General features: G+C 54.2%; 2 protein-coding genes across 3 annotated transcripts in view; both read left to right on the forward strand.

Moving 5' to 3' along the window:
• Positions 1–335: 335 nt before the first annotated feature.
• On the forward strand, positions 336–4,093 carry LOC143161369 (selenoprotein Pb-like). Of its 2 annotated transcripts, none has more exons than XM_076340325.1 (5): positions 336–378; positions 1,183–1,406; positions 1,511–1,723; positions 1,863–1,998; positions 3,072–4,093. In XM_076340325.1, the coding sequence occupies exons 2-5, from the start codon at positions 1,198–1,200 to the stop codon at positions 3,315–3,317; spliced, it is 804 nt and encodes a 267-aa protein (XP_076196440.1). In that variant the 5' UTR covers positions 336–378; positions 1,183–1,197; the 3' UTR covers positions 3,318–4,093. The 2 variants fall into 2 exon arrangements, with proteins under 2 accessions (XP_076196440.1, XP_076196442.1); XM_076340327.1 differs by having other exon boundaries at positions 341–373.
• Positions 4,094–14,833: 10,740 nt separating this feature from the next.
• ZSWIM5 (zinc finger SWIM-type containing 5) overlaps positions 14,834–26,512 on the forward strand; it is a 101,799-nt gene continuing 90,120 nt past the window's right edge. The window contains exon 1 of the mRNA XM_076340339.1: positions 14,834–15,533. Coding sequence (XP_076196454.1) covers positions 14,849–15,533 — 685 coding nt within the window. The 5' untranslated portion in view covers positions 14,834–14,848. The remainder of the gene's footprint in view (positions 15,534–26,512) is intronic.

A 26,512-nucleotide genomic window follows, 5' to 3' on the forward strand; every position in this document is an offset into this window, starting at 1 on the left:
TGCTGGCAGCCCTCCTGTGCCCGTGGGGGGGTTCTGAGTGGCCGTGCCCAGCTTTTCCCTGCGGCACCGCCTGGCACCCTCTGCGCCAGCCCAGCACCAGGCACCACTTTGCCCCAGCATGGCTCGGGCTGGGCTGTCACAGCAGGACTCTGAAGCTGCGTGGCACTGAGGAGGACAATGCCTGCCTTGTTGCTGTCCGCCAAGGCAAGTGGTGGTGATCGGGACGCAGTCCCAGCTCCGGCCGGGCTCTTCTCCTCCCTCCTGGGCGGGGAGAGTGGACAGGAGATAAAAGGGAGACCAGGGCCAGCTGGGCGTTGCCGAGAGCCGCAGGGGCCGGGAGCGAGGTCTGGTCGGAGGACGGCAGGGAGGAGAAGTGCGGTATTGAGGGCTTGTTCTCGTGGGGGAGAGGGCTGGGGATTGGGGGTTCATCCATCCTGAGCAGACCCCGCAGTCCCCTGCTCCCTCCTCACCTCCTGGATTGTCCCCCCTAGCCCCGTGTCCTCCTGCTGCCCATTAAATGTGCTGGATCCTGGAGGGACAGGGTGTATCTTGGGGTGGGCAGCGTTAGGCGGCTGTGGGAGGAAGGGGCTTCAGGCAGATATTGGGGGCAGGGGGGTTAAAGGCTCTGTGCACCCCTCAAGTGCTTCATGGGGCATCAAGGACTCTCAAGGTGACCTGAAGGTGAAACCATCCCTGTCCCACTGACTCCCCGCCGGTGGCTGGGACGATGGGGGCTGCATCCCTGCCCACTCCTGGGGCAAAGGCAGACCCCTGGCACGGCTGGGTCTGGCTTTCGGGGTTGGGGAGGTGGAGAAGGCCCATGGGGGGAGCGGCACCTTCATTCCCCGATGCATGGAGTGGGTGCCTCACTGCCGGGGGAAACTGGGTCACCTGGCTGACACAGCAGATGCCCACAAAAGCCAGCGGTGAGGGTGCTGTGCTTGTCGGGAGCTGGGCACTCCGATCCCCCTCCCTCATCCCCCTTTCCTCACGCTGCCGGCACGGGTGTCCCTGCTCCCAGTGCCATGCTGGGACCTGTATGATGGTATGATACTGCCCACTAGTCTTTGCCCAGGAGGGGTGTGCGGGGAGGTGGTTTGGGGTTGCAGTGGGGCTGGGAGAACCCCATCAGGTTGAGCCCCGGGGCAGAGGGGAGACTAACGCCCCATTTCCCCCTGCCAGGGCCGGGGGTCCAGGATGGGGCTGCTGGTGCTGGCCCTGGCTGCCTGGCTGGGGCTGGGGCTGGCCTCGGCCTCTGAGGGGGCGGCCAACAGCAGCCGGCTCTGCCAGGAGGCACCGGCATGGAGTGTCAATGGCTTGAGCCCCATGGCGGGGGTGGCGGGGCAGGTGACGGTAGTGGCCCTGCTGAAGGCCAGCTGACACTTCTGCCTGCAGCAGGCCCACAGGTAAGCCCTGCTCCCCCTACTCCAAACCCAGCCCCGCCATCCTGGGGGACAGCATGGTGGCTCCCCACCCCAGCACCTCCCTCCCAGCATCTCCTTCCCCACAGCCTCGGGGGCCTGCGGGACAGGCTGGCCCAGCAGGGCACAGTCGACGTCCACTACATGATCATCAACGAGAAGGCACCGCTCTCCCGTGCCATGTTTGGGGAGCTGGAGCGCCAGGCTCCACCGGGTATCCCCGTCTTCCAGCCGGAGCCAGAGGAGCCCGACGTCTGGCAGGTCCTGGGGGGTGACAAGGACGACTTCCTTGTCTACGACCGGTAAGCATCCCCCATCTCGGCTGAGGCTTTCCTGGGGGGTTATAGACCGTTTGGTGGGCTCCCCAAAACTCCCCCCAAGACTGGGCCGGGGGGACACCAGACCCCCCGCCTCGAGCCAGGCCGTGGCTTCTCTCCGCAGGTGCGGCCGCCTGGCTTTCCACATCCAGCTGCCCTACAGCTTCCTCCACTTCCCCTACGTGGAGTCGGCCATCCGCTTCACCCACAACAAGGACTTCTGTGGCAACTGCTCCCTCTACCCCAACAACACCCAGGAGGTAAGGAGCAGGGATGCTCGCTGGAGTCGGGCTCCCTTCTCTCCTCTGGCATTGCACATCAGGAAAAAAAACCACCCTTATCTTCATGTCGGGGACAGGCTCTGGGTTGGCAGCAGTCCTCATCCATGGTTGAGAGGGAAGGTGATGAAAGGTCTGGAATAAGGGCAGCTAAATAGGTCAGAGCTTTCAGGTTGAGAAGGAAGGGGTCATAGCCCAGGTCTGGAAAAGCTAACTAGGGTCACTGGCTGTTCTGATAGAACAGCCCCTTAGAAGGGGCAGGCAATGGACACAGAGGTGGCAAGTTCAGAGTAAAGAAAAGAATAGAAGAATCATTGAGGTTGGAAAAGACCTCTAAGATCATCGAGTCCAACCATTGACCCAACACCACCATGCCCACTAAACCATGTCCTTAAGTGCCTCATCTACTCGTCTTTTAAATACCTCCAGGGATGGGGACTCCACCACTTCCCTGGGCAGCCTGTTCCAATGTTTCACCACTCTTTCAGTAAAGAAATTTTTCCTCACATCCAATCTAAACCTCCCCTGGCGCAACTTGAGGCCATTTCCTCTCGTCCTATCGCTTGTTACTTGGGAGAAGAGACCAACACCCACCTCGCTACAACCTCCTTTCAGGTAGTTGTAGAGAGCGATGAGGTCTCCCCTCAGCCTCCTTTTCTCCAGGCTAAACAACCCCAGTGCCCTCAGCCGCTCCTCATAAGACATCAAAAGGATGTAGCTCCAGGCTCAGCAGGCGATTAGTGACTTCTTAGGAGAAAAATCTGTCTGGAAATATTAAATGCAAAGTCCCTTTCCTGGCTCAGGAATTCCCTGGACCACAGACAGCTTGAGCCAAGGGATGTAGGTACAGAGGCTTGTGCTCTATGTGCTCCAGTCTCTCCTGTCCTCCCTGTGCCCTGGGTTGGGGCTGGAGAGCCTTTGCTCTGACCCACGCAGCTTTCTGCATGATGGATGCTGGTCTGCTTTCATCCCAGCTCACAGGCACGCTCGCAGGCTCACTGCGGGGCCATGGGTACATTCACATACTGCACCAGTCCTTGTGTTACTTTCCCCAGGCTAATAGTACCATGGAGGTCCCTGTAACCCTGAGCACGCTTCCCGAACAAGAGGGGAAGGAGTCAGAGACCCCCATCCACCAGCACAATCCCCTCCATCCTCACCACCACCACGAGGTCAGCAGCGAGAGAGCCACAGACCCGAGTGGGGACCATGAACCTGCCACCCATGCTCACCACCACCACGGATACCATGGCCAGCCCCATCACGAGGGGAAGAAGCAGAAGGAGGGAAATGAGCACTAAGCCAGGCTGGGCAGCCTTGCCGAAGAACCCAGTAGTGTGCAGACCATGCCAACTCGCTTCCCAGAGGCATGAAAGGACTTGCTTTGGGCTGCTGGTCACCAGCAGTGTTGGTATAACAATCCCCTCCAGCATTCCCCATGTGGGTTGTACTCCCACGCTGCGACCAGGGATGAAAATCCCCCTCAGACCCCCCGAGGTGCTGCATTTTCAGCCCCAGGGCTTGGTTCTGAGCCTTCCTCTGCCACTACCTGCCTTTCTGTGCTCAATGAAGCCCGCCGTGCAAACCGGGAGGTCCCCGGTCACAGCTGGCTGACACTGCATGGAGCAGCAGGGCAGGGGTGGAGGGGCCAGAACTGGGATGGGAGCAGCACTGTCAGCATGCTCTGCCTGTCCTGGCATCCCTGAGTGTCCTGGCACCCCTGGGTGTCCTGGCCGGGGATTGAGGGGAGGGACAGCATGTGCCCCGCAGGACGTGATCCCAGGGGATGGGGGCACTAGGAGCGGTGGGAGGTTGCAGCTCCCCATGGTCTAAACCCTGTATCCCCGTGGCTGTCACATCCTGGGGACCCTCCAGGCCTTGCACACGGGTATGTGCAGTGGTGATGGGTGGCCGCAAGATGGTGGCCTTGTCCCCTCTTGGAGACCTAAGGGCTGTATCCAGGGCCCACAGCCCTAGGAGGACGGGGGTGAGGATCCTGGGGTCTCTTCTGGGGGAGAAGCGAGATGGGAGGGCGATGCGGATATCCAGAGTACGAATAAAACCTCTGTGAAGCGAACCCTGCTCAGCCTGGCCTCTGGTGGGGCCCCTTCCCCAGAGCGGGTGGGAGGCTCGCTCAGCGCTGGGCTGGCCCTGGGCATTTCTCTCGGCACAGGGAGGGACTTGGAGCTGGATGTGGACGCCATAAAGCATTCCCCTGTTCAGAGACTGAGCGGTAAAGGGGTTGAAGACCGAAGAGACCCCATCTCTCCATACCTTCTGGTTACCTCCTGCCAGGATGTGAACCCAGGGCTTAGTCCCCGCCAGGGCAGGGCATTAACCCTGCACTGCCAGGAGGAAGTTTGGCTCAGCACCTCAATGTCTGGCTTGTAGGTGTGATGTTGGGGTGCCTGCCCTGAGCTGCTGTCGTGGGGCTGAAGTTCCCACATGCAGTCCAAGGTCATCTCGGGCATCTTGTCCCCAGTGCCCAGCCTGGTTCCTATTGCACGCGCAGTGTTGGAGGCTGCCCAGCCCTCAAGCAACTGGGTGCTGCATCCCTGGCAGGCAGCCGTACCTGCCTGCACCCCAGGCTGCCCCCATACCTGTCTCAGCCCTGTAGCCCTTCACTTCAGCTCCATCCATCAACCCACACAGCCCCACTCAACGCCTCCCCTGAACTCTCCATCTCTCTCCGGGTCCCACAGCCTGAGTGAGGAGCAAAGAGATGTTTTTTCTGCCCAGTGTTATGCAGCACCATGCTGTGGTGCGTGTCCTGATGATGATGCTCTGAGCTGACTTTCTGCCCCACGTCCTGGGAGGCTGCACTCCTCCACCCTGTCTCTGCGGGGGGATGCTCTGCCCAACGGCAGGGGCAAGAGCCAGGGTGAAGAGGAGCTGTTCCTTGTGGGGATGAGGGCAACAGGATCAGGTGGGTCTTTCTCACCAGCCCATGGGAGCCAGCCAGGCTCTCCCATGGGGCGCTGGCTGAGACCCTGCTCCCCCTCCTCCATTTCTCTTGCTCCCTCCCTCCCTCCTCCTCCTCCTCCCCCTTTCTCCTCTACCTGCTCCCAGCAGCTCACAAGGGCACCTCTGTCTGCTGCTCCTGCCATCAATATTGAGGTTATCTTTTTCTTCTGGCAGCTGCTGTAATTGAAACAAAGCAGGCCGGGCCTCACGGGCTCCACTCCTCTCGCTCATTTTGCCGGTGCTGCTGAGACAACTAATTCATCTTATCGATGCATGGTTGGCCTCTTTTCCACCAGATCCAGGCAGAGCCGTCTCCCCACCACGGCTGGTGGGAGCAGTCTGTGTTCCTGCAGCGTGCTGCTGGGTGCTGCTCTGACCCAGCCTCTGGTCCTCAGTTTGCAGCATCTGGGTGCAGCAGGAGATGCCAGGGGAGATGGCCAGGGGGAGAGATGGAGACTGGAAGGATGCTGATGACTTTTATTTCTTTCTTTTGCCTTCTGATGCTTCATCAGCCCTTTTGTTAAATTCCACATCCTTTCCTTGCACAGCTCCTAAAGGTGTCCCTGGCAAGTAGGTGACACTGTGATGAGTGGGGCACACACAGATTTGCATTCCCTTGCTGATGACCAGATCTGCAATTAGCAGTGGCAGATAGAGGGATCATGTCTGGTGCTGGGTGGGTAGTCTAGTCGCACTGTGCTGCACTGCTATCGTTTGGCTACCTCCCAGCAGACGAATTTCCAGCCCTGAAGACTTGGGTTGGTATTTTGCTTTGGGTAGAGAAATTGAGGCATGGGAAAGAGCTGTGACACTGTTTGGGTGAAGTCCTGTGTGTCTGAGTAATGGCCAGGGTTTAGGGTGAAGCCGATGCTGCTCCATATGTTATTGTCCAAAGGCCTGAAGAGTTTGGGGGTGCTGTACTTGGGACCCCCATGGCATTGCTCCCCCTGAAAGGTGCTGGAGACTTGGAGCTCTTCAAATCCTGTGTCGGTGTCTACACTCCAGCAGCGCTGAGCGAGAGCTTTCCTCCGAGCAGGCTGGAGGAGAGGTATTTTGGGGGAGTTAGCAGGCTTTTCACATTGCTGATGTCTGGGGGAGTAATGCTGTTAGTAGGAGTCAGAGAGCTCCAAGGAGTGCTCAGCTGTCACGGGGGCTGGCTCAGCAGGGGAGGGTCCAGGGCAAGAAACTAGGGCTGACTTCAGGTCCTGGCAGTGCTGCGCCACGGTACCCTGGTGTCTGTGGCTGTGCCACCACCCTGGAGGAGGATGCACCATGGTACCCTGGTATCTGTGGCAGCATCACCGCCCCAGAGGAAGGTGCACTGTGGTACCCTGGTGCCCATGGCTGTGCCACCGCTCCGGAGGAGGACAGGCCCCAGTTCCACATCACATGCAGCCTGCTGCCTTGGCCCTGTGTGCTGCTCCTGCCGAGGGCCAGGCAGAGCCTCTCAGGAGAGGGGGGAACAGCCAGTCCTAATGTCAACAGAGGCCTCTTGTGTAGCGATGCTGTGTCAAGAAGAGGAATGGGTCCCTCCTCCTCCGCCCATTCATCTGGCAGCCGGAGCTGGCGTGCCGCCAAGCCAGGCTGCTTTGGAAACATTTCATTGAGGAGGCAGCTGAGCCTAGGAAAACAGAATGAAAATATACAGAGAGATCACTGTTGTTAGGCAAAATAAATGTAGGCGGCTGCATTTCTGTCCCCCAAGTCCAGCCCAGCTGGGCCCCTCCTGCTTCTGTGGGGTGAGGGGGAATGCTGCTGCCTGGGGACGGCAGCCATGTATCTCCATTGTGGGTTAGGAGCTGGGGAACGAGGGCTGCAGAGCTTGTACCCAGCTTTGGCCAACTTGCTGACGTCCCTGGTGAGTAGGTCCAGACTCATCTTGATGTAGCATTGCCCAAGGAGATGGGACAGAGCAGAGAAACAACCACAGAAATGAGCCAGCCCCAGTGACTCATGTCCCCTGCATGGCCACTGGTGCTGGAGGCTGGTGAAGATGGGGCTGAGGAAGTGCGTCAGATATTGGCCTCGTTCATTCCCATCTCCCTCCCCAGCATCAATCACGGGTCCTGGCTGAGCATGAGGCCACCAGTGGGACAGAGTCCAGTCCCCAGGTTTCCAAAGCCCCGTTGCTTGGCATGCCCCATCTTTCATTTGCTGGCAGAGAGAGAGCAGAGTCAGCCCAAAGTGGTCCCCAGGGACAGAGGGTGGAGGCACCTCTCTGACTTTTGAGCAAAGGTGCATTCAACAGGTTGACCTCTCCCATTATTTCCCCCATAACCTCTCTCCTCCCTCCAAAGGCCTCCAAGTCTCTCCCCGGCCATTTGCTGACCTACAAGAGACCCATCTCAGCTCCTTCCATCCCTCCTGGTGGGTCCAGAGTGGCTTGGGGGAGGCAGAGCTGGAGCCCCGGCCCCATGGGACATCAAGGCTCTCACCCCTCCACGGGTGCTCTTAGTGCCACTGCAGTGCAGCTTTATGTGGCTTCACCTCCTCTCTGTGTCCACCCAGCATGGTCTGGCCATCGCTGTGCAAGAGCAAAACAGCCATTTCTCCATGCGGCTGGTTTCTAGCTCCTACCTTTGTTTGCTGGCGATGGACGATGGCATGGAGGGAACAATTTGCTTCTGTTATTTATGGATTTGGTCTGGGGGTTGAAAGGAGCCCAGTGTGAGCAGACAAAGCCCGACCAGCACCCCAGGAGAGACACATCTCACCAGCCCAACATGTGTGGTTTTGCAGCACAGAGATGCCCAATGCTGAGACTGGATCCCATTCTGGTCCCTGTGTTCATAGGAGCTTTACTAAAATTCAGGCTCGCTCCTCTCATCCTCCCACCAGGAAAGCAGCTAGCAAGCTACTCCTTTTTTGCTGCCATGCGAGGGGAGATTTGCCATGTCTCTCTCCATCTGTCCCTCCTCAAGATGAGCCGCGTACGACGCCTGGTTTCCAGCCGAACCAAGGTGCAGTGCCGAGCTGCCGTGTCCTGCTCTTGTGTCGGGTGGCTTCAAGCGGCACAGCCTTGTGCCGGGACTGCCGGCACCTCTGCCAAAGCTTTGCCGCCGTCTGCTGCCAGCTCCTCCGCACAGAGCGATGTGTGAGGACACGCCATCCTGGGGGGGGAGCTGGGATGGCTGGGCTGTTAAAGGGTAGGTCAGCAGGGTGCAACCTTCCCTTCTTCCACTGCACCCCGACCGACCCACGCCGGGGGCAGTGCTGGGATCCAGCCTCATGAGTGGGTCCCTGCATGGGCTCTCTGCCCTGCCAAGAGCTGAGGTATGTGAGCATCCATCATGGGGAATATAGCCGACCGCCTCGTAAAGGAGCTGGAGGAAGAGGATGAACCCATGGAACAGCCTCTGAGAGAGAGCCCTGTAACGCCTACTGAAAAGACACTAATCCTGAGCTGGGGTGGGCGGCTCCCCAGCTACTGAGAGAGCCCTGATGAAGCTATAAAAGAAAAGCTGAGTTAATGATGTTTGTTGGTTTTTACTATGGAAGAGGTCCCAAGCTGGAGCCTTTTTTTTCCACATGGATGTGCCCGTGGAAATGGCTTTGGAATAAATTGTTGAAATGGATGGTAAGGAATGACCCAGACCAGATGCTCCGGGTGTCTGAACTCTGGCTCCTGAAACCTGCTGCTGAGCGTGGCCTGGGACGACGGCAGATGTGACAGTGATGGTCCTAGCGGTGCCTGAGGTAGGACTGGCAAAATGGTGCAGACAACTGTAAAGACCATCAGTACCAGGCACGAGGAGAAATATTATAAATTGAAATTATCTGACTGTTGTCAAAGCTGGTTTTTTATTAGTTGTTTTTTTTTTTTTCCCTAGCCACCCAGCCAATCAGCATGCAGTAATAAGGCCACACAGCCAACTAGCATCCAATGATGTGGCCAACCAGCCAATCAGCCCCATGGCACTGGAGCTTCCCAGCCAAGCAGCCGTGCGGCATCGTAACCTCCCAGCCAATCAGCCGTGCGGCATTGTAACCTCCCAGCCAATCAGCCGTGCAGCATTGTAACCTCCCAGCCAATCAGCCGTGCGGCATTGTAACCTCCCAGCCAATCAGCCATGCGGCATCGTAACCTCCCAGCCAATCAGCCGTGCCTTGTGCGCCCATTGCAAGCGGCGCGGGGCCGCGGCAGGCAGGTCTGCCCACCCCACGGGAGCCTCTCCCGGCCGGGCCGGCAGCCAGTGCCCGGGTTTCATGCCTTCGTCTGAGACAGGCTCCACCGCTCCCTTTTTCCACTGTTAGTTACGCTCCGTCGTTAAGATTTTTGTAGCTTCTCTTTGAGTCTGAATTGGTCCAGCTTTCAGCCTCTTCTGCGCTGTTTTTTAGCTCGCAGAATCTGTATGTTATCTTCTCTCCGTTACAGATCTTTTTCTTTTTTCCTGAAAAAGTGAAGTTGGTTCAGCGTGTTGTTTCCCACCGGTTTAATTTCTCCCTCCTCCCCTAGAAGACCATTCCCCACCCAGAGTTATCTACATTTTAATTACCATTTGCAAAGTGTGTTAAATGCAGAGGGTAAAACGCTGGAACGACGCAAAGGGGTTCTCATGTAACCTACCGTCGGTTCTCTGCCCGGGGAAGAGGAGCAGGACCCTGGGTGATGGAGGGCGGAAGGACAAGCCCCAGCCCTGCCCTGACTCCGGCTTCCCACCCGGCCAGACCCTGCAACCCGCTCGCGTCCCCGAAGCCAGGGCAGAACCGATGCAAAAGGCTGATGGGAACGTTATTTATGCCTTGCTTTGCCATCGTTTTTTCATGCTCTTGTAGCCTGCAAAATGATTCCCTGGTTATTTTAGCATCTCTAATTAAGGGGGGGGAAGCTTCTGCGGCTGAGAGGGGGGCGATCGGCCGAGGGGTTGCTTTCTGCTGAGCTCAGCGCCGTGGCAGCCAGGCCAGTCAGGATGGATGCCGCTTTCTGGCGTGGGGCTGAGAAACTTTCTGGAGCGCTCTGTGCTTTTAGAGGCCATGCCGGGGAGGCGAGAGATGACTGTTTCTCCTGGAAGCCGAGGGTCTTTGCCCAGCAGCTCCTCCATGCTTAATTGCTGGCCTGCACAGCAAATGCGTTTGCTGGAAGGGTGCAGAAATCCCCATGGCAAGGCAGAGGCTCAGCACTTTGCTAATCTTATGGGGGCTGGGGGAAGGCAGCCCTGGCAAGCCAGAGATGTAATACTGTGTGTGTGGGAGAAGGGGAACAACAGCTCCCGATAGCCCTAACTTTCTGGTTGGGTGCAAGGGGGAGTTCAGGTCTGCCCGATCCCAGCCTGACACCTGGTACCCAAGCACCTCGCCCCATTTTTCTCCCTTCCTTGCTGCTGCCTCAGACCATCTCCTTATTCCTCCTGCCCCTCTGCTCCAGGGTGTCCCCTCTGCAACCGTACAAAGGAGCTTCCCAACGTCCACCCTGCCCCACGGACTCCATCCCCACAGCAGGCCTTGCCGGCTCCCCCCACTTACACCCCCCTGCCTCCTGCCGAGGTCCTCCAGGACCCCCAGGCTTGCCAGGTCCAAACTCCCGGCGCCTGTGGTGCACGGCAGGCAGAGGTGATGTGGCACAGGATGCCCTGGGGAGGGCATGGCATGGTGCTGGGTGTAGGCATCCTTGACCATGGATCAAGGATGGCCTGAGGTTTTTCTTGGGGATTGCTATCCCCTTTGGCAGTAGCCGAAGGGCAGAGAAGCTGCAGCACCCTGAGCGTCCCCTGCTTTAAACTTATGCATCCCTGAACAGATACAGAGACATACAGGCAAGCAGAGCTGTTCCTGTGTCAAAGTGAGGGTGAGAGCAGCCATCCTGCACCTGACCTTTGAATTCGTCCCATGCTTGGGAAGGGGTGATGGTGTCTTTCAGTCCTTGCATTTCTCTTTTGAGTACATGGACAATTGCAGTCACACCTGAAGGAGGTCCCTGAGATTGTCAGTTCTGGAAAGTTTCATAAAATAACTGGCTGGCTAGCAAAAAGCAACTTCATTAGAGTCCCTGCTGAAAGAGGAGCAGAGCAATAACTCAGCACTAATGAGTCAGTGGAGAATCCACAGGGGATTTGAACAGTTTGATGGCAAAAAGCTCCAGCTCAAGCTTACGGTTTGTCGGAGACCTTACAAGGCACTGGAGAATCTAAATATGGGGCTCAACACCAATGGCAACCAAACCAAGGTAATGCCTCCCTTGCTTACAAAGCATTGCCTTTCATGAGGCAATGCTCTCTGCACCTTCCTGCACATCGGATCCACAGGAATGCTAAGGAATAACTATCCTGGGCAATAGATCCCTCTGCTCCTGAGTGCATTAAGGCAGGGGAGCTGCAGGCTGCATTACTCCCCGTGTGCTTTCCCTCCTGCCTCTGCTCTGAACAGCACCAGCAACACTGAAAAGGCAGAAACCACCACGCTTACAATGACTGCCTAGGGCTGGCGGCTGTAGCAGGGAGCTTGGCTGCTGAAAAGCCCAGCTTCAGCCGCTTCGGAGCAGCAAATCCTCTGGGTGGCCGGAGCAGGAGCTTGGTGGCCACCTGCACTCTGCTAACTAGCTCCTTTCCCTTTGTCAATTGGCCATAAAGCTTCTGCTGCTCTTATATATCTTCATGTGTCATCAGAGGATTTCCTTGGTGCTCACCGCGTCTTGCAAAGCTCTGCTGTCATCTCTGCAAGGCTCAGCCAGTGTTACCCATGTTAGTGAGGGCACGACATTGACTGTTCAGAGTCAAAGCAATGTTGAAGAGGCACAGGAGCACCCAAGAGAGGGGAAGATGCCCAGGGAAAGGCAGTCTTTCTGCTGGGTGTGGTGTTTGGGCATGGTGGGGAGAGGAGAGCAGCTACACAGGTGGGAGCAGCCAAGGAGGTGGCATCCCCTTGGGCTGAGATGTGGCACCTACCAGCATTTACCCTGTCTACCACAAAACAAAGCACAGGTGCCAGGAAACCTGCAGAGAACATCTCAGCAGCATCCTTTTCCTCTCTCTTTGTTGGAGCTCTTGAATTTAGTTTCTAATGTGGGGAAAGCAGGTTTCTTGCCCCACAGCACCTGCAGCTTAAAGCTGGACTTCTGACTGAGCTGGCACCTGAAGAATTCCCACGATACTGCATTTCACTGCTGCCTAACTGCAGTGTAGAGCCATGGGGGCTCCAGCCCCTTCAGTCAGTAAATTTTCTAGCCAGGGACTAAAAATAAAATGCTTTCTGGGCCCAGTATGAAAAATCAGCCCTTTGTGAATAACACCAGCACTCAGGCCAGAAGGGCTGGAGTTGGTGGGTTGCAGTACGAGCAGACCCCGACCAAACAGCCTCGAAGCCGGGAGAGGAACCAGGGCTGCCAGTGGTAGAGGCTCAGCAAATGGCTGGGCTCAGGAAAGCGTGCGGTGAATTATTGATGTACCTGGTTCCAGGCTCTGAATGAGCAGCATCAGGGGCTGGGCGGGAGGCTGACATTTTGCATCCTTCCCTGGGGAGAAAAGGTCTGTCCACGTTCTCCAGGAGGAGGAGAGTTCCCCTTGCGAAATTCAAGGCAGTAATGAAATGGACAGGGAGAGATGGAGAGGAATGGGAAGCAACAAATGTTCAGACGAAGAGGGAGAGGAAAAAAAAATTGATTTGTCTTTGAAATAACATGCTAACCCCCCAGAGACAGGCTGGCCAGCCACTGCACCGACCTTGCTTTGATTTGAGTCTGGATTGTATGTTTTATGCAGTGAAAAGTCAGCTCGTTGGGAATGAATAACATCCCTGCTCAAGCTGAGGTCTAAAATCCTCTTTATTGGCACCGTCTGGGGACGACATAAGTAAGGACACTCGAGGTTGTCACTAGGTGAGCTCTGCAGAGACTGGTGACAGAGGGACCGGACAAGCTGGGGTGCTGTGTCCCAGCTCTCATGCAGGCTCACCCCTGTCTGAGCAGACCTGGCGGCTGGAGAGAGACATGGGTGCTGGCAGAAACTCCCAGGCAGTCGGGCTGCTGTGACACCAGAGCCCGTAGCCTCCATCATCATCAGAGCCTAAGATCCTACCAGACTGGTCTCTGCCAGGAAGGCGTGCTCTACCTTGGGGCAGGAGGGTGTTTTAGGATGGCCCCTTGAGGTCCCTCTGTGCAGCCAGGGAGGGGCAGAGGTGGACGAAGCCCTTCTTGTCCCCCCAGCTGCCGCCACAGCTATCAGAGGTGATGGGCAAAATGCTGTGCTTGCAAGTGCTCCCTGTCGCAAAAATCCCTTACAGAGAGCGAAATGCCCTTTGGGGTTAAAGAAATGGGGACGTGATTCCTGGGGAAAACATAAACAAATCTGTATGTAGGTGCTGCCTGCAGCCAGGCCCTGCCACTGGTTAGCACTGATTATCCTGAACAAGACCAGCGGCAGCAAGGAACACCTCAGCCGTCAAGGAAAGCCTCTTCCTGACCTTCATCGATTAGCATGTGGCTTATTCTCTAAAATGGAGGCCTCTCATTGCAGTAGCTCTGCCTGCTCTCACTACCTGCCTGAGATCTGATTCCTTCCCTCCGAGTCCTGTGAAGGAGACCTTGGGCTTGGAGGTGCCTCGTGGCATAGCAAAGGCGCATAATTATTTCCTGTTCCCTAATTGCATCGCCCTGTTATTCCAGGAAATGTACTCCTGCTCTGTCAGTAAGAGTAAATAGGAGATCTCTGCAACAAGGGAGTAACCAGTAATGGTCTAGATGTGACTGAACTGCAGATAGAAAGGAATTGGGTTTAGATTCTCAAAGCACTGAGAATAACAGACTAAGAAACCAGAACTCTGAGATCTGTGAGCTCTGCTCTTCCTCGGAGGTTCGTCATTTAAAATTAGACAGGACAAAAGAATGGGAATGTATTTCTGGGGAAAATCCTGGGACAGTGTCCTGCTGGACATGGCAGCAAAGCAACCAGCCCCGGCAGGGCAGCATTACTCTCCCCATCGGCCCAGCGCCGTGCTGGTCCCAGGGGTGCTGCCATCACCCTCTGCTGAAGCAGAGGCTGGTGAGGAGTCAGCTCCCTGGATTTTGGGGTGCCGACTCAGGCAATATGTGCTGAAGGACCTTGCTTTAATGCAACCCCACCTAAGAGCACAGCAGAGCTCCCTGGCAGTCAGCCCTGCCTGTGTTTCTTCATCTCCTCTCCCAAAGGCTGAGCGTGCCACAGGACCTGGTATTTTCTCTGCACCCAAGGATGCTGCAGTGATGTGTGGGATGAGCATCTTTACTACAGGGCTTTAAAAGAAAAAGCAAACCCTGATGCCCACTGAAGGGTAGGGCACTGCTGTCTGCTCTGCTGCCCGACGTAAACAAGAAGGTGACTTATGGGTTAGGCTGGGCGTTAGATTTGTGAGTTAGGCCGGGCGTTGGGTTAGGCTGGGCGTTGAGACCGGGTACCGCAGGGCTTGCAGCAGCAGCGGTTCCCGCCGGACGCCTCCGGAGGAGCGGTGCCATGTCCAGCCCCGCCGTGCCCCTTTGCTGCCTCTGACTCAGCACAAGCTCCTTGCGCTGGGCTGGCCTCGACACCCCCTCGCCCCCAGCGCCGTGAGGACGGGCAGCCGCGGGGCTTTCCCGCTCCCCGCCCTCCGGGCACGGGGGACGCGGCGTCGCCCCGTGTGTCCCACCCCCCCCCGCCTGGGGACACGGCCAGGAGGGCATCGGGGCGGTCCCCCGGGGCCACCTCCTCCCCGCCTCGCGGAGCCGGCCCCCCGGCATCCCGGCAGGTGCGGGTCGGAGCGGGGGCCCGGCTGCCGGCGGGGGCAGGGGGCTGCGCAGCGTCCCGCCCCGGCGGGGGCCGGCTCCCGGCCGGTGGGACCACCCCCTCCAGTCTCCACCCCCGGTCCCCCCCCCCCTCCTCCTCCCCGTCTCTCCTCCCCTTGCTCGGCTCAGTCGGTCGCAGCCATGGCGGAGGGAGGAGAGGGAGAGGAGCTGCTCCGCCCGCCGCTGCCCGCCGGCGCCCCGGGCCCCAAGCGCTTGTGCTCCCGGGCCTGCCCGGCGGGGGGCACCGGGGCCGCTCACCCCCGTCCCGGGGCCGCGGGGACCGGCGCGGGGCCGGGCGCGGGGGCCAGCGGGGCCCCTCCGGCGCTGGCCGGCTGCTGCCCCGCGGCGGGGACGGCGGGGGCGGCGGGGACGGCGGCGGCGGCGGGGCCGGGGGGCGGCGGCGGCGGCGGCGGGGCGGGCAGCCTGCTGCAGCCCGAGTCGCTGCTGGACGCGGCGGCCAAGCGGGTAGCGGGGAGCTGGGCCTTCGAGCGGGTGGAGGGCCGCTTCCAGCGCATCCCCGAGCCCGTCCAGCGCCGCATCGTCTACTGGAGTTTCCCCCGCAGCGAGCGGCAGATCTGCATGTACTCCAGCTTCCAGCCCGGCCGCGCCGCCGCCGCCGCATCCCCCGCCAGCGCCGCCGCGGGGGGACCCTCCGCCGCCGCCGCTGCCCCCGCCCCGGCCGGCGAGGAGAGCCCCGCCGCCGGCCCGCCGCCGCCCGCCGCCCCCGCCGCCGCCCCCGCCGCCGCGCCGCAGGGCGAGGGGCTGCCCTTCCGCCGCGGCATCCGCCTGCTGGAGACCGGCGCGGTGGACAACGTGCTGCAAGTCGGTGAGTGCCGGGACGGGGCCCCTGGGGGCTTCTGTGTGTCCGTCCCCCCCCCCCCCATCCTCTCCAAACACTTCAGCCTTTTGTCTGGCGCGGTTGCGGTTTGACAGGAAAATCCTGCCCCGGGGGCAGGGACCGCCTTGTGCCTCTCTGGGGAGGTGCCGGGTTTGGGGGGTGGGAGGGCTGGGGGTGACACCCCCCCCCCCCCCCCCCCCCCCCCCGGTGCGGTGTGTGTGCCCGGGTGTCACCGGCAGCTGCCCGCAGCGTAGACACCGTCTATCCAGCCCAAGTGGGAAAATAAAGCCAGCCCCCCCATAAAGCGTCCGTCGGCGATTTGTATGGAGGGCACGCAGCCCTGCCGGCCTCCCCTCCCCCCCCCCCCGCCCCGCAGCCGGGGTCCTTCTCACCCCTGAGCACCCACACCCACGCTCCCACAGGGGTCCTGGCCCTTCCACGGGGGGATGGGTTTATAAACATAATGCTTCTCTCCAACAGCTCTGACCGTTTGCCTTTGTCTTCTCCATCAGGGGCTTTCCCCCCTTGGAAAATCTCCAGGGGGGCATCTGCCCCCCGCTTTCCCCTTCCCAGCCCCCTGCGCGGGCACCTTCAGCGACGCCGGCTGGCGGAAAACGAAGGGAACGGTTGGGGTGACAAGTTGGGTGGACTGGGTGGTGGGTACCACCAGCGGCCTGGCGCGACGCGCGTTTCGGGGATGGATGCGCGCGGCCTTCTCGCTCTCGTTCGGTGACGAAGGGGCCGTGGGAATGATGGTGGGAGTAATGGCATCGTGTTTTCTCTCCATGGGCAGGTGGCTTTTGTGTGCGCTGGTGGAGGGGGATTGTCGGAGAGGAGATGATGTTCCTCTTCCCCCGTCCTTCCAGTCCCTGTCCCCATCTGAAATCCACCTTATATCTGTATATATTTAAAGAGAAACAAATTGTGGTGTTTTACATAAAATAATCCCCTGGTTCCTATTGGAAGTGATTGAAATGCGCGTTGCCATTAAAATGACATTAGGCTAGAATTTGTTTTGCAAATGTGAAATGTAAATTCATTTTGTGCCAGGGTATGGCTGAATGAGTGAAGGGAGGGTGGTTTTTGTTGTAAGGAATGGTTAGTTCGGCTGTGTTTATTTAAAGAGCCCTCCTTCCTTTTGGGGGAAAAAACAGCTTAAAAAAAAAAAATCCCATTTGGTACAGTTTACATTCAGAAGAGCATTATCAAAACATTTTCCATTTGAGATGTGAAAATAGGAGACAGCAGAAGAATTCTCCTTCCACCTCTGAGGATACGCAGTGAAAATTCCTGTAGCACAAAAGGTTTTTCTCTGAGGGTATGATTATACCCTTTTTTTTGGGTGAATTAATATTTTCTAAGGGCTGCGTGAGATGATTAATTATTCTAAGTGTGTTTAAAATACTCGGAAACTCAAAACCAAATAATTTTTTCAGAATGAGAGGAATAGCTCTGCAGGAACTTTAAAATTAGGAGGAGGGGAAAAAATAATAGCTTACTGTGGGCGATGCTTTATTGACCTGCCCGCCAAAGGTGTGGACACAGTGAGCAGCCAGAGTGGGAGATGGAGGTAACGGTTGCCTAAAACCATGGCTGGTTCTGTACAAAGGAATTTTCTTTTTTAATGAGTTTTTAAATTTATTTCTCTTTGAAATGTGTCTCTGACGAGGTTTTAGCCAATGCTGTGGAGGATCTGGGTGAGCGCTGGGGTCAGGTGCGTGTGGGACACGCAGAGCGGTCCCATCCCAAAGTGATGTCCAGCGCTGGCATCCAGCATCATGCGTGCCCTGTCTCCCTGCGCTTCCCGCTGCTGCTTTGGGCGAGCCAGAGGACGGGGAGGACGGTCCTGGCTCTGGTGTTTCGTAGCCCCTGACAAGTCTAAACCATCTCCCCAGCTTTGAAATCGGAGCTCGCGCCCATTGTCCTCCGAACCGTCAGCTTTTTAGATGAAGCAGCATGTTCTGGAAGCGCTTGCCGCAAAGTCGGCGGGTGATTTATCTCTTGTTTTTACAGCCCGAAAGGGGCGCGCGGGATGCTCTCGCTGTGGGAGTTTGCCTTCGGCGCGGAGGGGTTTGGGTCTTGGCTGTAGTGCGGCTCCTCTTCGGATGTCAGTGGGTGGGTGATGCGGTGTCGGACACCTCTGTTGTTGTCCCCGGAGCAGCCCTGTCACAGCAGTCCCTTGCAGCCCTGAGACGGAGGAGGAAGATTTACATCAAACAAAAGGCTGTGAAGGGCTGCGTGTTTATCTGGGGTGGACGGGAGGCATAGCTGAGATGTCCTCTGCCAACTTTCCACATCCATCCTGCGGATGCTGCTGGAAGGTGAGGTGGAAGAGCTCCAGCCACCAGAGACACAAACACTTTGTGGCTGTGTGTGTGTGTTTGCAATTAAGATAGGAACTTGGTTGTCGGCTTATATGGGAACCATTATGCCTTGGAAAAAAATAAAACCCCAGCGCTGGCTTTCTTGATGCTCACCAGCGCTAAATCAAAACTACTGTTCCCCTCTAAGGATCTCTTTAATGGACACCGCCAGCTCCCAGCGTTGCGACCTGAGGTTTGCACAGTTGAGATTTGCTGTTAATAAAGATCAGATGTTTGTACAGTCAAGTTTCTGACTCAGACCTGTGAAAAAATAAGAATTGTATGGATGTGAAATTCCTTCTCCCTGTGGTTGGAAAAATCTCTTTGAAAAATTGAAAGCCAAAATCCAAGAGGAATGGTCTTCTGGAGATGGAAGATGGTGTGGAAGGGTGAGGGTTGTACTCGCGGGGACAAACTGCTTTGGGCTCCAGCTCCCTCGTGCTTGCAAAGCTGGCAGGTCCGAAAAAAAACCCGTGTATGCCACATTATCAACCAATAATTCCTTCATGCTTAGTAAAACTTAAACGAGGCTTAAACCCTGATCTCACTGGAGTCATTAAATTGATTCTTTTTTTTTCCTGCTCAAAGAAAGATCTTGGATGTTGAACACAGGCATCTTTGTCTTCTTAAAAACTGCTTTATTATTATGTGTACAGATCCTGTCTTTGTGTGTGTGTGGTGTGTGGGTTTTTTTTCTTTTAATTTTTAGACAAATGACAAAAGCATGCAGGAAAGGAATGCAGAAATGCCAGGCTTAATATAAAGCATGCAACTGCACTGCATGCCGGGAATCCTAAAGGATACAAAACCTTTAACGACGGTGGTTAATTTTTAACAAGTTCGCTCGCATAAATATTTATGAACAAAAGTTTTTACACCATTATCTCTTTGGTTCTTGGAGAGAGAAAAGACCTTTGGTGGATTTTGACAGTAGGCTGAGATCTAGCAGAACAAATTCATGTTTCTCGCCTGCGCTCCCCAGTCCGGTATAATACTGTTTGCCCTCGAGTTGTCGCGGCTGCCGATGGGTAGGCGGGTGTCCGTCGCAATTTTAGGTGGGAATTCTTTTTCTGAAGCATCGAGCTTTGTGTTGTTCTCTGTGTTGTAACCAACCACTTAGGAACCTATACGGTGTGTGCTGCCTATGGCTCCTTACCCACAGATAAGCCTTTGTGCCCTGATGGGGAGGTATGCGGTCCAGCCATAAGTACATAGACAGAATTTACTTTTGCTGTTAGAGTAACAATGAAGCAGGGCTTTAAAACGCACTGGTTTTGTAAACACTTGGAGGGAACCTGTTTTTTTCAAACCTGCAATTAATCCTGAGTATTTTGTCTGATGCTTTGCAGGTCAGTCCTGGGTACCTTCCCGTGGTTCCTAGTCCCGTGATTAAGCTGGATATCCAGGCGCGGGGAATTTTCTGACCCTGTTTCGACAGCCTTCTGCCTGGGCAGAGGTTAAGATAGACCTGATACCTGTAAATGCCTTTGGCATTTTAATTGGAGGAGTTTTGATTTGGAAGCTTTTTGTTACGCTATGGTTTTCAGCTTCTGTCGGTGTATATTTGTAATGATGCCTGTGGAAATGCAGCTTCAGAGATAAAAATAGCGATGGGTTCCTATGCTCTTAACGTGGTTGAAAATATTTTTAGTTTTTTTCCAAAACTACTTTTAGGTTTTTTTAGATCCCCCCCCCCCAAAAAAAAAAATGCTCGTTTTTAAGCGAGCATTTGGTTTCCCTTCCTTGTGACGTGGTATGGGGCAGAGCCTAAATTTGTATCCAGTTGCTTTTAAGTCTAGGTGGTGTGCTGCTTTATAGAGTTGTTTGTTTGGGGGAAAACACTTTGATGGGGCTCTCTAGGGCCAGTTGTGGTTGCTTTTGTTTTGTGTAAAGATCAGTCTCCTCCTGGGTCTGGGTTTAAGGCTGTATCCAGCGGGAGCAGGTTTGGAAGGAACGCCATGGGTTATGAAATGTATTTTTTTTCACATTGAAACCCGGTGTCCCATGTCAGGGTGCTGTTAAGGGAGTTTAGTTTTTCTGTATCCTCTTAGTTTTTGGGTGGGGCAGTTGTACAACATGTTTCCAATTTGCTAATGAATGTTTACTTTATTTTTCTTTATGGGTAGATTACTTTATCCTACCATGTATATTAAAATACTTTAAACCACATAAAAGGGGCCAGCAGAGGTTCATTAGCCCTATCATGATGGAAACTGTTGGAACACTTTAAATATACGTTAAGCCCTTTACGTTTTTTTTTTCCTTAACATATATAATTAAAAGGAAGGATTATTAGGCATTAAAACTTACGATCTGTTTATTGCAGCTCCCTCATAGGTGAGATATTTTTTGAGTATGTTCTGGACTGTATTACAGAAACTGGAATTGGAGATGATGAAAACCACCAGAGTTTCTTGCTGGTCGTTCAGGGAGAGCTAGGAAAACTTTGACAGCTGGAATTTTAACTTTTTTTTTTAGCAGATTTATTTATTGGCTTTTGAGTCTTTTTGAAGAGTATAAACAGACCCTCTGAAGCTAGGACGTCTTTTTAACTGGGTGGTTAATTACTCCAGGCAAAACAATGCTAGCTTAAAGAGGCTAGAGACCTGAAAAATAAAGCACAAGAAATCAAATATTTAGTTTTGGCTTTAAGAATAAATAGGTTTGAAGCATTTTTCAGAGAGAAGCATGACAAGTCCTGGTTTCTGGCTTGAGCAGGCAATAGGAGTTTGTTCTCAGCTTACCTATGCTTTTATAAAGCTTAGCCCAGGTGAGACACTGGCTTTCTCTGCTTCCAATACACAAGTCATTTACAGCAGACTTTAATTTTGCTCACATCTAGAGGGAATCTTTTAGGAAATATTTAACTGTGCTAAAACTGCAGTAACATAAACCACATGTGCCTGCGTGCTTTGTTTCTGAAGCTTTGTGCGAGGGAATGTGCTTTGCTGTTATTTGACGCTCGCTTTGATGTTAGATGTTTTATGATTAGTCCCTCTAACCTCAGATAGGGCTTTTGGAAAACTTAAATGAGCTCGTCTATCCGATTGCTCTGTAAAGGCACATTCAGCTGTGAATCTTCTCTTGTGGTGTGTCAGCTTTTAATTTTCTTTGGAAATATATGTATTAAAAAAAAAAATATCTTGGTAGCATTAGGGTGGAAGAGAGTTTGTGGGCTTACGTGTTTCCTTGGCGTATGCGTGAACCTAGCCCTGGAAGAGGACCTGGTCCATGGGGGAGGCAGCGAGTCTTCAATGGTTTTGGGGTTACGTCCTGCTCCCCTTTCCTGGTGGGAGACCTGCTCCCATCTGGGGTTAGCTCAGATGAACGGTGTGGCCAACCTTTTGCTTGTGTTTAATTTTTAGGGTTTTTGCACTTAGGTTACACGGAGAGCTCTGCGTTTAGCGGTGGTGCAAGTTTTGCATTGCCCCCCTTGCCCTTGAGGAGTAGCTCGTGTGGGTGAGGAGCTGAGCGGGGATTTCAGGAGGAGCAGCATCTCCTCACCCTCTCAAGGCAGCTGAGCCTGGGGATTTTCAGCAAGAGGCCAAGGCTTGTTGCTGCATGATGATGCTTCATGCTTAAAGCGGGTGACTTTTCTTCTGGAGATGGAGGGGTGTTGCTGTTTCTCCCGAGGGTGTGAGGCGTCGATTTCTGTTCCTCTGGCCACGCTCTGAGGAGCAAACCTTGCATAAAGTCCCAGGCGAGGTGGTGAGGAAGGAGCCTTCGCTTGCTCCCCTGTCTCTTCACACTGCTTGTTTCTTCTGGTGGGGCCATGGGTGAGATTTGCTGGGGACCTGGGAAGCTGGGTGCTTGGGATCCTCTCCTGGCTTTGCTCAGCAGGAGACAGGTGATGGTTGAACCTGTGTTTCCCCATTGATCTCTGCATCCGTGGCTGGTGTGGATGACTTTTATTTTGCAAGGAGCTGGAGGTGTGGAATAGCTATCTTGAGGGTATTAAAATGAGCTTCTAGTATGTCCTACCTTACATTTGGTGCTGTCTTGAAGAGGTTATGTCGTGCGGTTGTCATACTCCTGGTCTTCTGGGGATGAGAGGAGAGGAGGAAAGCAGCTCCTCTGAGTGCGTAGTTCCTGCCTCTGCTGAGTCTTGGCTTTCTTCGGCATCGGCATCAATAGAAATTGATCTGTTTCCAATCAAAACAAAAACTCAAAGACACCAAACCTTGCCTACGTTGATAAGTGCCATGAGACAAGTCTACCTTTTTGATGGAGCCAGTTTTGGAGCCAGGATGTGCGATGGTGATGGGGAGCTCTCCCTGTCCCTTGGCAGAGCTGCTGAGGCCCTGAAGATGCTCTCCTGCATGCTCGGAAGAGCAGGACTGAGACGTGCTTAATTTTTGACCTGGCTTTCACAAGGGTAGGGCCTGATGTACAGGCTTGACCCCTGACTTCTTCCTGCCCTTGCAATGGGAGTTGGGAAAGGGCCAGATAACATCTCGCAGAGACACAGGTCCTGCAAAACCACTTCTTGGGGGATGGGGGGGGGGGAAGCATCTTCATGGCTTTACAATGAAATGTCCCAGGAGCAAAAATTCAGTTTTTCAAAGGCTTTTTTTTTTTTTTAAATCCTGATGTTTGAACATGAATAGATTCCACTCGGTTGGTGCGGTGGGTGTGTTTTATTAAATGCTGAGGATTCACCTGTGCAAGACAGCACCACATTTCTCTCCAAATGGATTTTCTAGCGCCGTGTTTTAAGAGCATTTGCTTTTTTTGTCTCAAGCTTATGGCTTAGTATTTTGTGCAGGATTGGGGTTAGTACTTGTAAAATGGTGCATTTGAAGTAATGCACAAATTAATAAAATCCTGGGCTTTTACTTGTCGCATTCTAGGTGCATGTTGCCAGGAATTTTTCTTTCTTTTTTTTTGGGGGGGGGGGGCGTTTCTCACATCATTAAAAACAAAGCCACGAATGTGCTTAGGAGGCAGGTCTGCCAGGATGCCAGCTCAGAAAGGTTGCATGCGGATATGTTGGTCCAGCTCGTCGCCTGCAAATGTCCTGCTGCTGTCGCCCCTGGGTTAAAATGGGAAAGGGGGGTCTTCTGATGCCCCGCTTATCGCTGGATGCCTGTAACGAGCTGCCTGCACCTACGCCACCCAGCTTGTTTGACCGGGAGCTGCTAATCGTTACTGAGGTTCGCTCAGCGGGATGCGGCGTGGTATCTGCCTGGCTGCTGTCTTTGCACCTGGAGACGGTGCCCGTGCCCCGCAGCTGCTGGTGGAGAGGGATTCCCCGTGGGAACACCGGAGACTTGGTGTCTGGGACCTTGGCAAGGTCAGGACAGGCTGTGCCTCTGCTCCGGATGCCGTCCAGTAGCTCTGGCCTCTATCCTTCAGCTGATGGCGGCGTGTGGGTGACTGCTCGGGACACCAATAATAGCCATTATTCGTTACTGGTGTTAGCGTGGTTTTTAAAGGCAGGGATTGCAGGAGGTGTTGCACCCTGGCTGTGGATGTGCGGCTGCCTTGATGAAGACGAGTGCCCTGTCAAAGGGGTGGCAGAGCAACAAATGGGTTCCCGAGATAAATAAAATTTGCATTAATGAACTACCATGGCTTTGGATGCCAAATTAAAAGAAGTGTGTCTGGAGGATGAAAAATGAATGTATTTTCTTTCTCACTTGCTGGTTCTAGTCTCTTTTGATTTTCTTTATCATCAGAAAGAAATTTTTAATTTTTTTAAAGCCAGTTGTGTTTATTTTGGTAACAGTTCATTGGCTGCTCTGTGTATAGAAGCTTTCTCTTGAAAGTACTGAAACTATATTAAAAGTGCTTTTGGCTGTCATCTTTTATTTTGCTTCTCCTTCGTTCTTTTCCCAAAGCTGGGTCGTTGCTGTATCAAATGCTCTGAAACTGTCTGGTAGCATTTTCCCTGCGGTGCTCTGTGTAAACTGGAAATAAAAAGGGAAGAAATTGCAGGATTTGGATTTCTGCAGCTTTTTTTTTTTCTGTGTGTGTCCCATTGAAGTCTGAGCAGCTGTCTCCATCTGCATAGCCCGCCGATGGCATGCACAGATCTGTTTCTTGTGATTAAAGGGAGAAATAATACCCCAGTGTTCAGAGAGGGGCCGGGGGGGCAAGCGAGCGTCCGGGGAGCAGCGCTTCTCCCCTCCTGCCTGCCCCTGCCTGCTTGGCCCAGGGACCAAGGGAGCTGGCAGCCTGGCTGCTCCTCCCTGCATCCTCATGGCTTTATATCCCTGCGAAAGGAGCATCCCATGCTGTTTGCGGAGAGCTGCTCTGCTGCAGCATCTCCACCCCAGGGTGGGCTCCTCCATCCTGCACTGGTGACCTGCAGAGGCCCCAGGGTTTTTATTCTATTCTAAGGATGTTGAAACATTTCAGTGGTGCTGCAGCCGCTCGCTACCGGCGCACTTTGAAAAATACCCAGCAAGTGTCGAGCATCTGTCTGTGAAGGGGGAGGAAATCCCCCCCCCCCCCCGTTATTATTTTCTCCCGATTGTCCTCGCTTGGTGTGGCTTTGGCTATTATGGGTTTGTAAAATAGAACTATATATGACCTTTTATCTTACAAGAAATAGGTTAAGCCATTTTTAAAGAAAGTGGCGGAGTCAGCAGTGCTGCTGAAGGAGCTGCTTTCGCATGGTTGATAGGCTGTGAAGCCGTTCAATGGACTTTGGTTTCAGAGACAATATCTGTTTAAATTAATCTTTGTCAGATACATGCCACTGCAGACAATTCAAATTCCATTTGCTTTCTGATCTCATAACAAAAAAGCACCTTACACTGGTTCTTTTATCGTAAAATTAACTTTTGTCTGTGTGTCCTGGAAACAGGGGTGGCATAAAATCTAGTTAAAAGGCTCTGTTATAGGAGGATTCTGTTTCTTTGTACAAGGCAGACTTTTTTTTTCCCTTCTTTCCCCTGCGTGCATTTAAAAAGACGACGAGTGTTTGAGATGGATTAGGGAGAATGCCAGCAGATGGACCAATTCTGTTGTTGCTGCTGGCAACCATCTAAGCAGCCATTTTGAACAATGCTGATACCGGGGTACTGATAACACAAAGATGAAGATGGGATAAATATCCAGCTAGTCCCTTTCTCCCCGCCTGCTCCTCCTCCCTCTCTTTCACACCACCGCTGCAGCCCTGTTATTAGAGAACCCGATTGTTTCCAGAGAAATGCTTCATCCTCTTAGCTCTGTTGGTGGATGTCTAGTGTTGCTTATCACCTTGATTCTCCTCATGGTTGTTGGAGACGCTGGCAGCTCGGCCTCTTCCAGGAGTGCCCACTGCATGGGTCCTAAGGGGAATGTGATGTTTGGGTACTTGGCAGTCGTGATGCTCTTTCCTCTACCCTAGTAAAGCATGGGGTGTTTGGTCCTTGCTGTATAAGTGGAGACAATTTCCTTCCCTCCTTGTGCATGTTTTAAGTGTTTAATTACAAAGTGTGATGGCATTTGGTGGGTGGATTCTAGGGTTTCAGGAGGTGCACTGTGGCCTACGTGAGTCTGAGATCTCCTTTACGCCAAAACGATTAGTATGGGGCTGTGATCGCAAACTGAGGGTATCCCCTTTGCCCATATACTGGTCTCCCCTTCCCCTTCTCCCACTCATGCTGTCTGCTGGCTCTTGGGTATCTGGGCCATGTTCATGTCCTGGACCTGCTGCTCTTGGAGCTTCTTAAGGTCTGTACTGATACCTGTTTGGACTGTTGGATTTTTAGCACTGGAATCAGTAGCCTTCTTTCTCTCTGTTTTGTTTCCCACCCCTAGGGGAATAACCCTTTCATGGGTCAAGAAACCCCAAGCAAGCTTCATATTTTCCTAGCAAATGACAAAAAAGCTGTTTTGTGTTTTGCAGGAGGACTTGGGCCAGGATGAGGATGGGGTTGTTCTGGGAAACCTGCTGGGCTTTGCCCTGAGCTTGCTGTAGCATAACACGGTCCTGAATGTGTGACCCGCAGGGCCAGTCAGGGGATGCTGCGTAGCCTTAGCTATTTGGTACAAGAGCATCCATGGGGTGTGGAGGAGCTCGGTTGAGCTGTGGAGTATCTTGGGTGGGAGAGGTGCCTTTGGGATCTGGGGTTTGGGATTGCTGTAGGAAGAGCAGGGGTGGTGGGGTGGGAGACAGTTTGTGGGCAGTCTTCGGTTGCGGTTTGGTGTCCGAACACAGTGTCTGTAGGAAGTGCCTGTCCCCAGGTCCTCTCTAGGTAAGGCTGCCGTGTTGTCTGCTGCAACTCCTCTGCAGCGTTTCCACCATCTGGGAGCGAGAAGTGGCCCACATTGGGGCTGAGCCAGGCAGCCAGAGCAGGCACGGTGACAGGAACACCCTACAATATTTGTCCCGCTGCCTCTGGTTCTTGGTGAACTGCTTTGGGTCAGGGATTTGCAACTGGTTTCCAAATTGCAGATCTTTAAAACATTCCTGGAGCTGCAGGGCCCTGCGTGGGGAGCTGAAGGCGAGCAGCAGTAAGCTGGTGTGTTCTTGCTGCCTTTCTTGCACGAGTCCGCAGACCATGGTGTGAAATCTTCGCCTATTTACATTGCAGCATCTCTGAGACCTTTATGCCTGAGGTGATGCTATTCCTTCTCCAGTAGTTCCTCTTTTTTCAGTTAAAATTTCTTTGG

Source organism: Aptenodytes patagonicus, chromosome 5, assembly GCF_965638725.1.
Source record: "Aptenodytes patagonicus chromosome 5, bAptPat1.pri.cur, whole genome shotgun sequence".
NCBI lineage: Eukaryota > Metazoa > Chordata > Aves > Sphenisciformes > Spheniscidae > Aptenodytes > Aptenodytes patagonicus.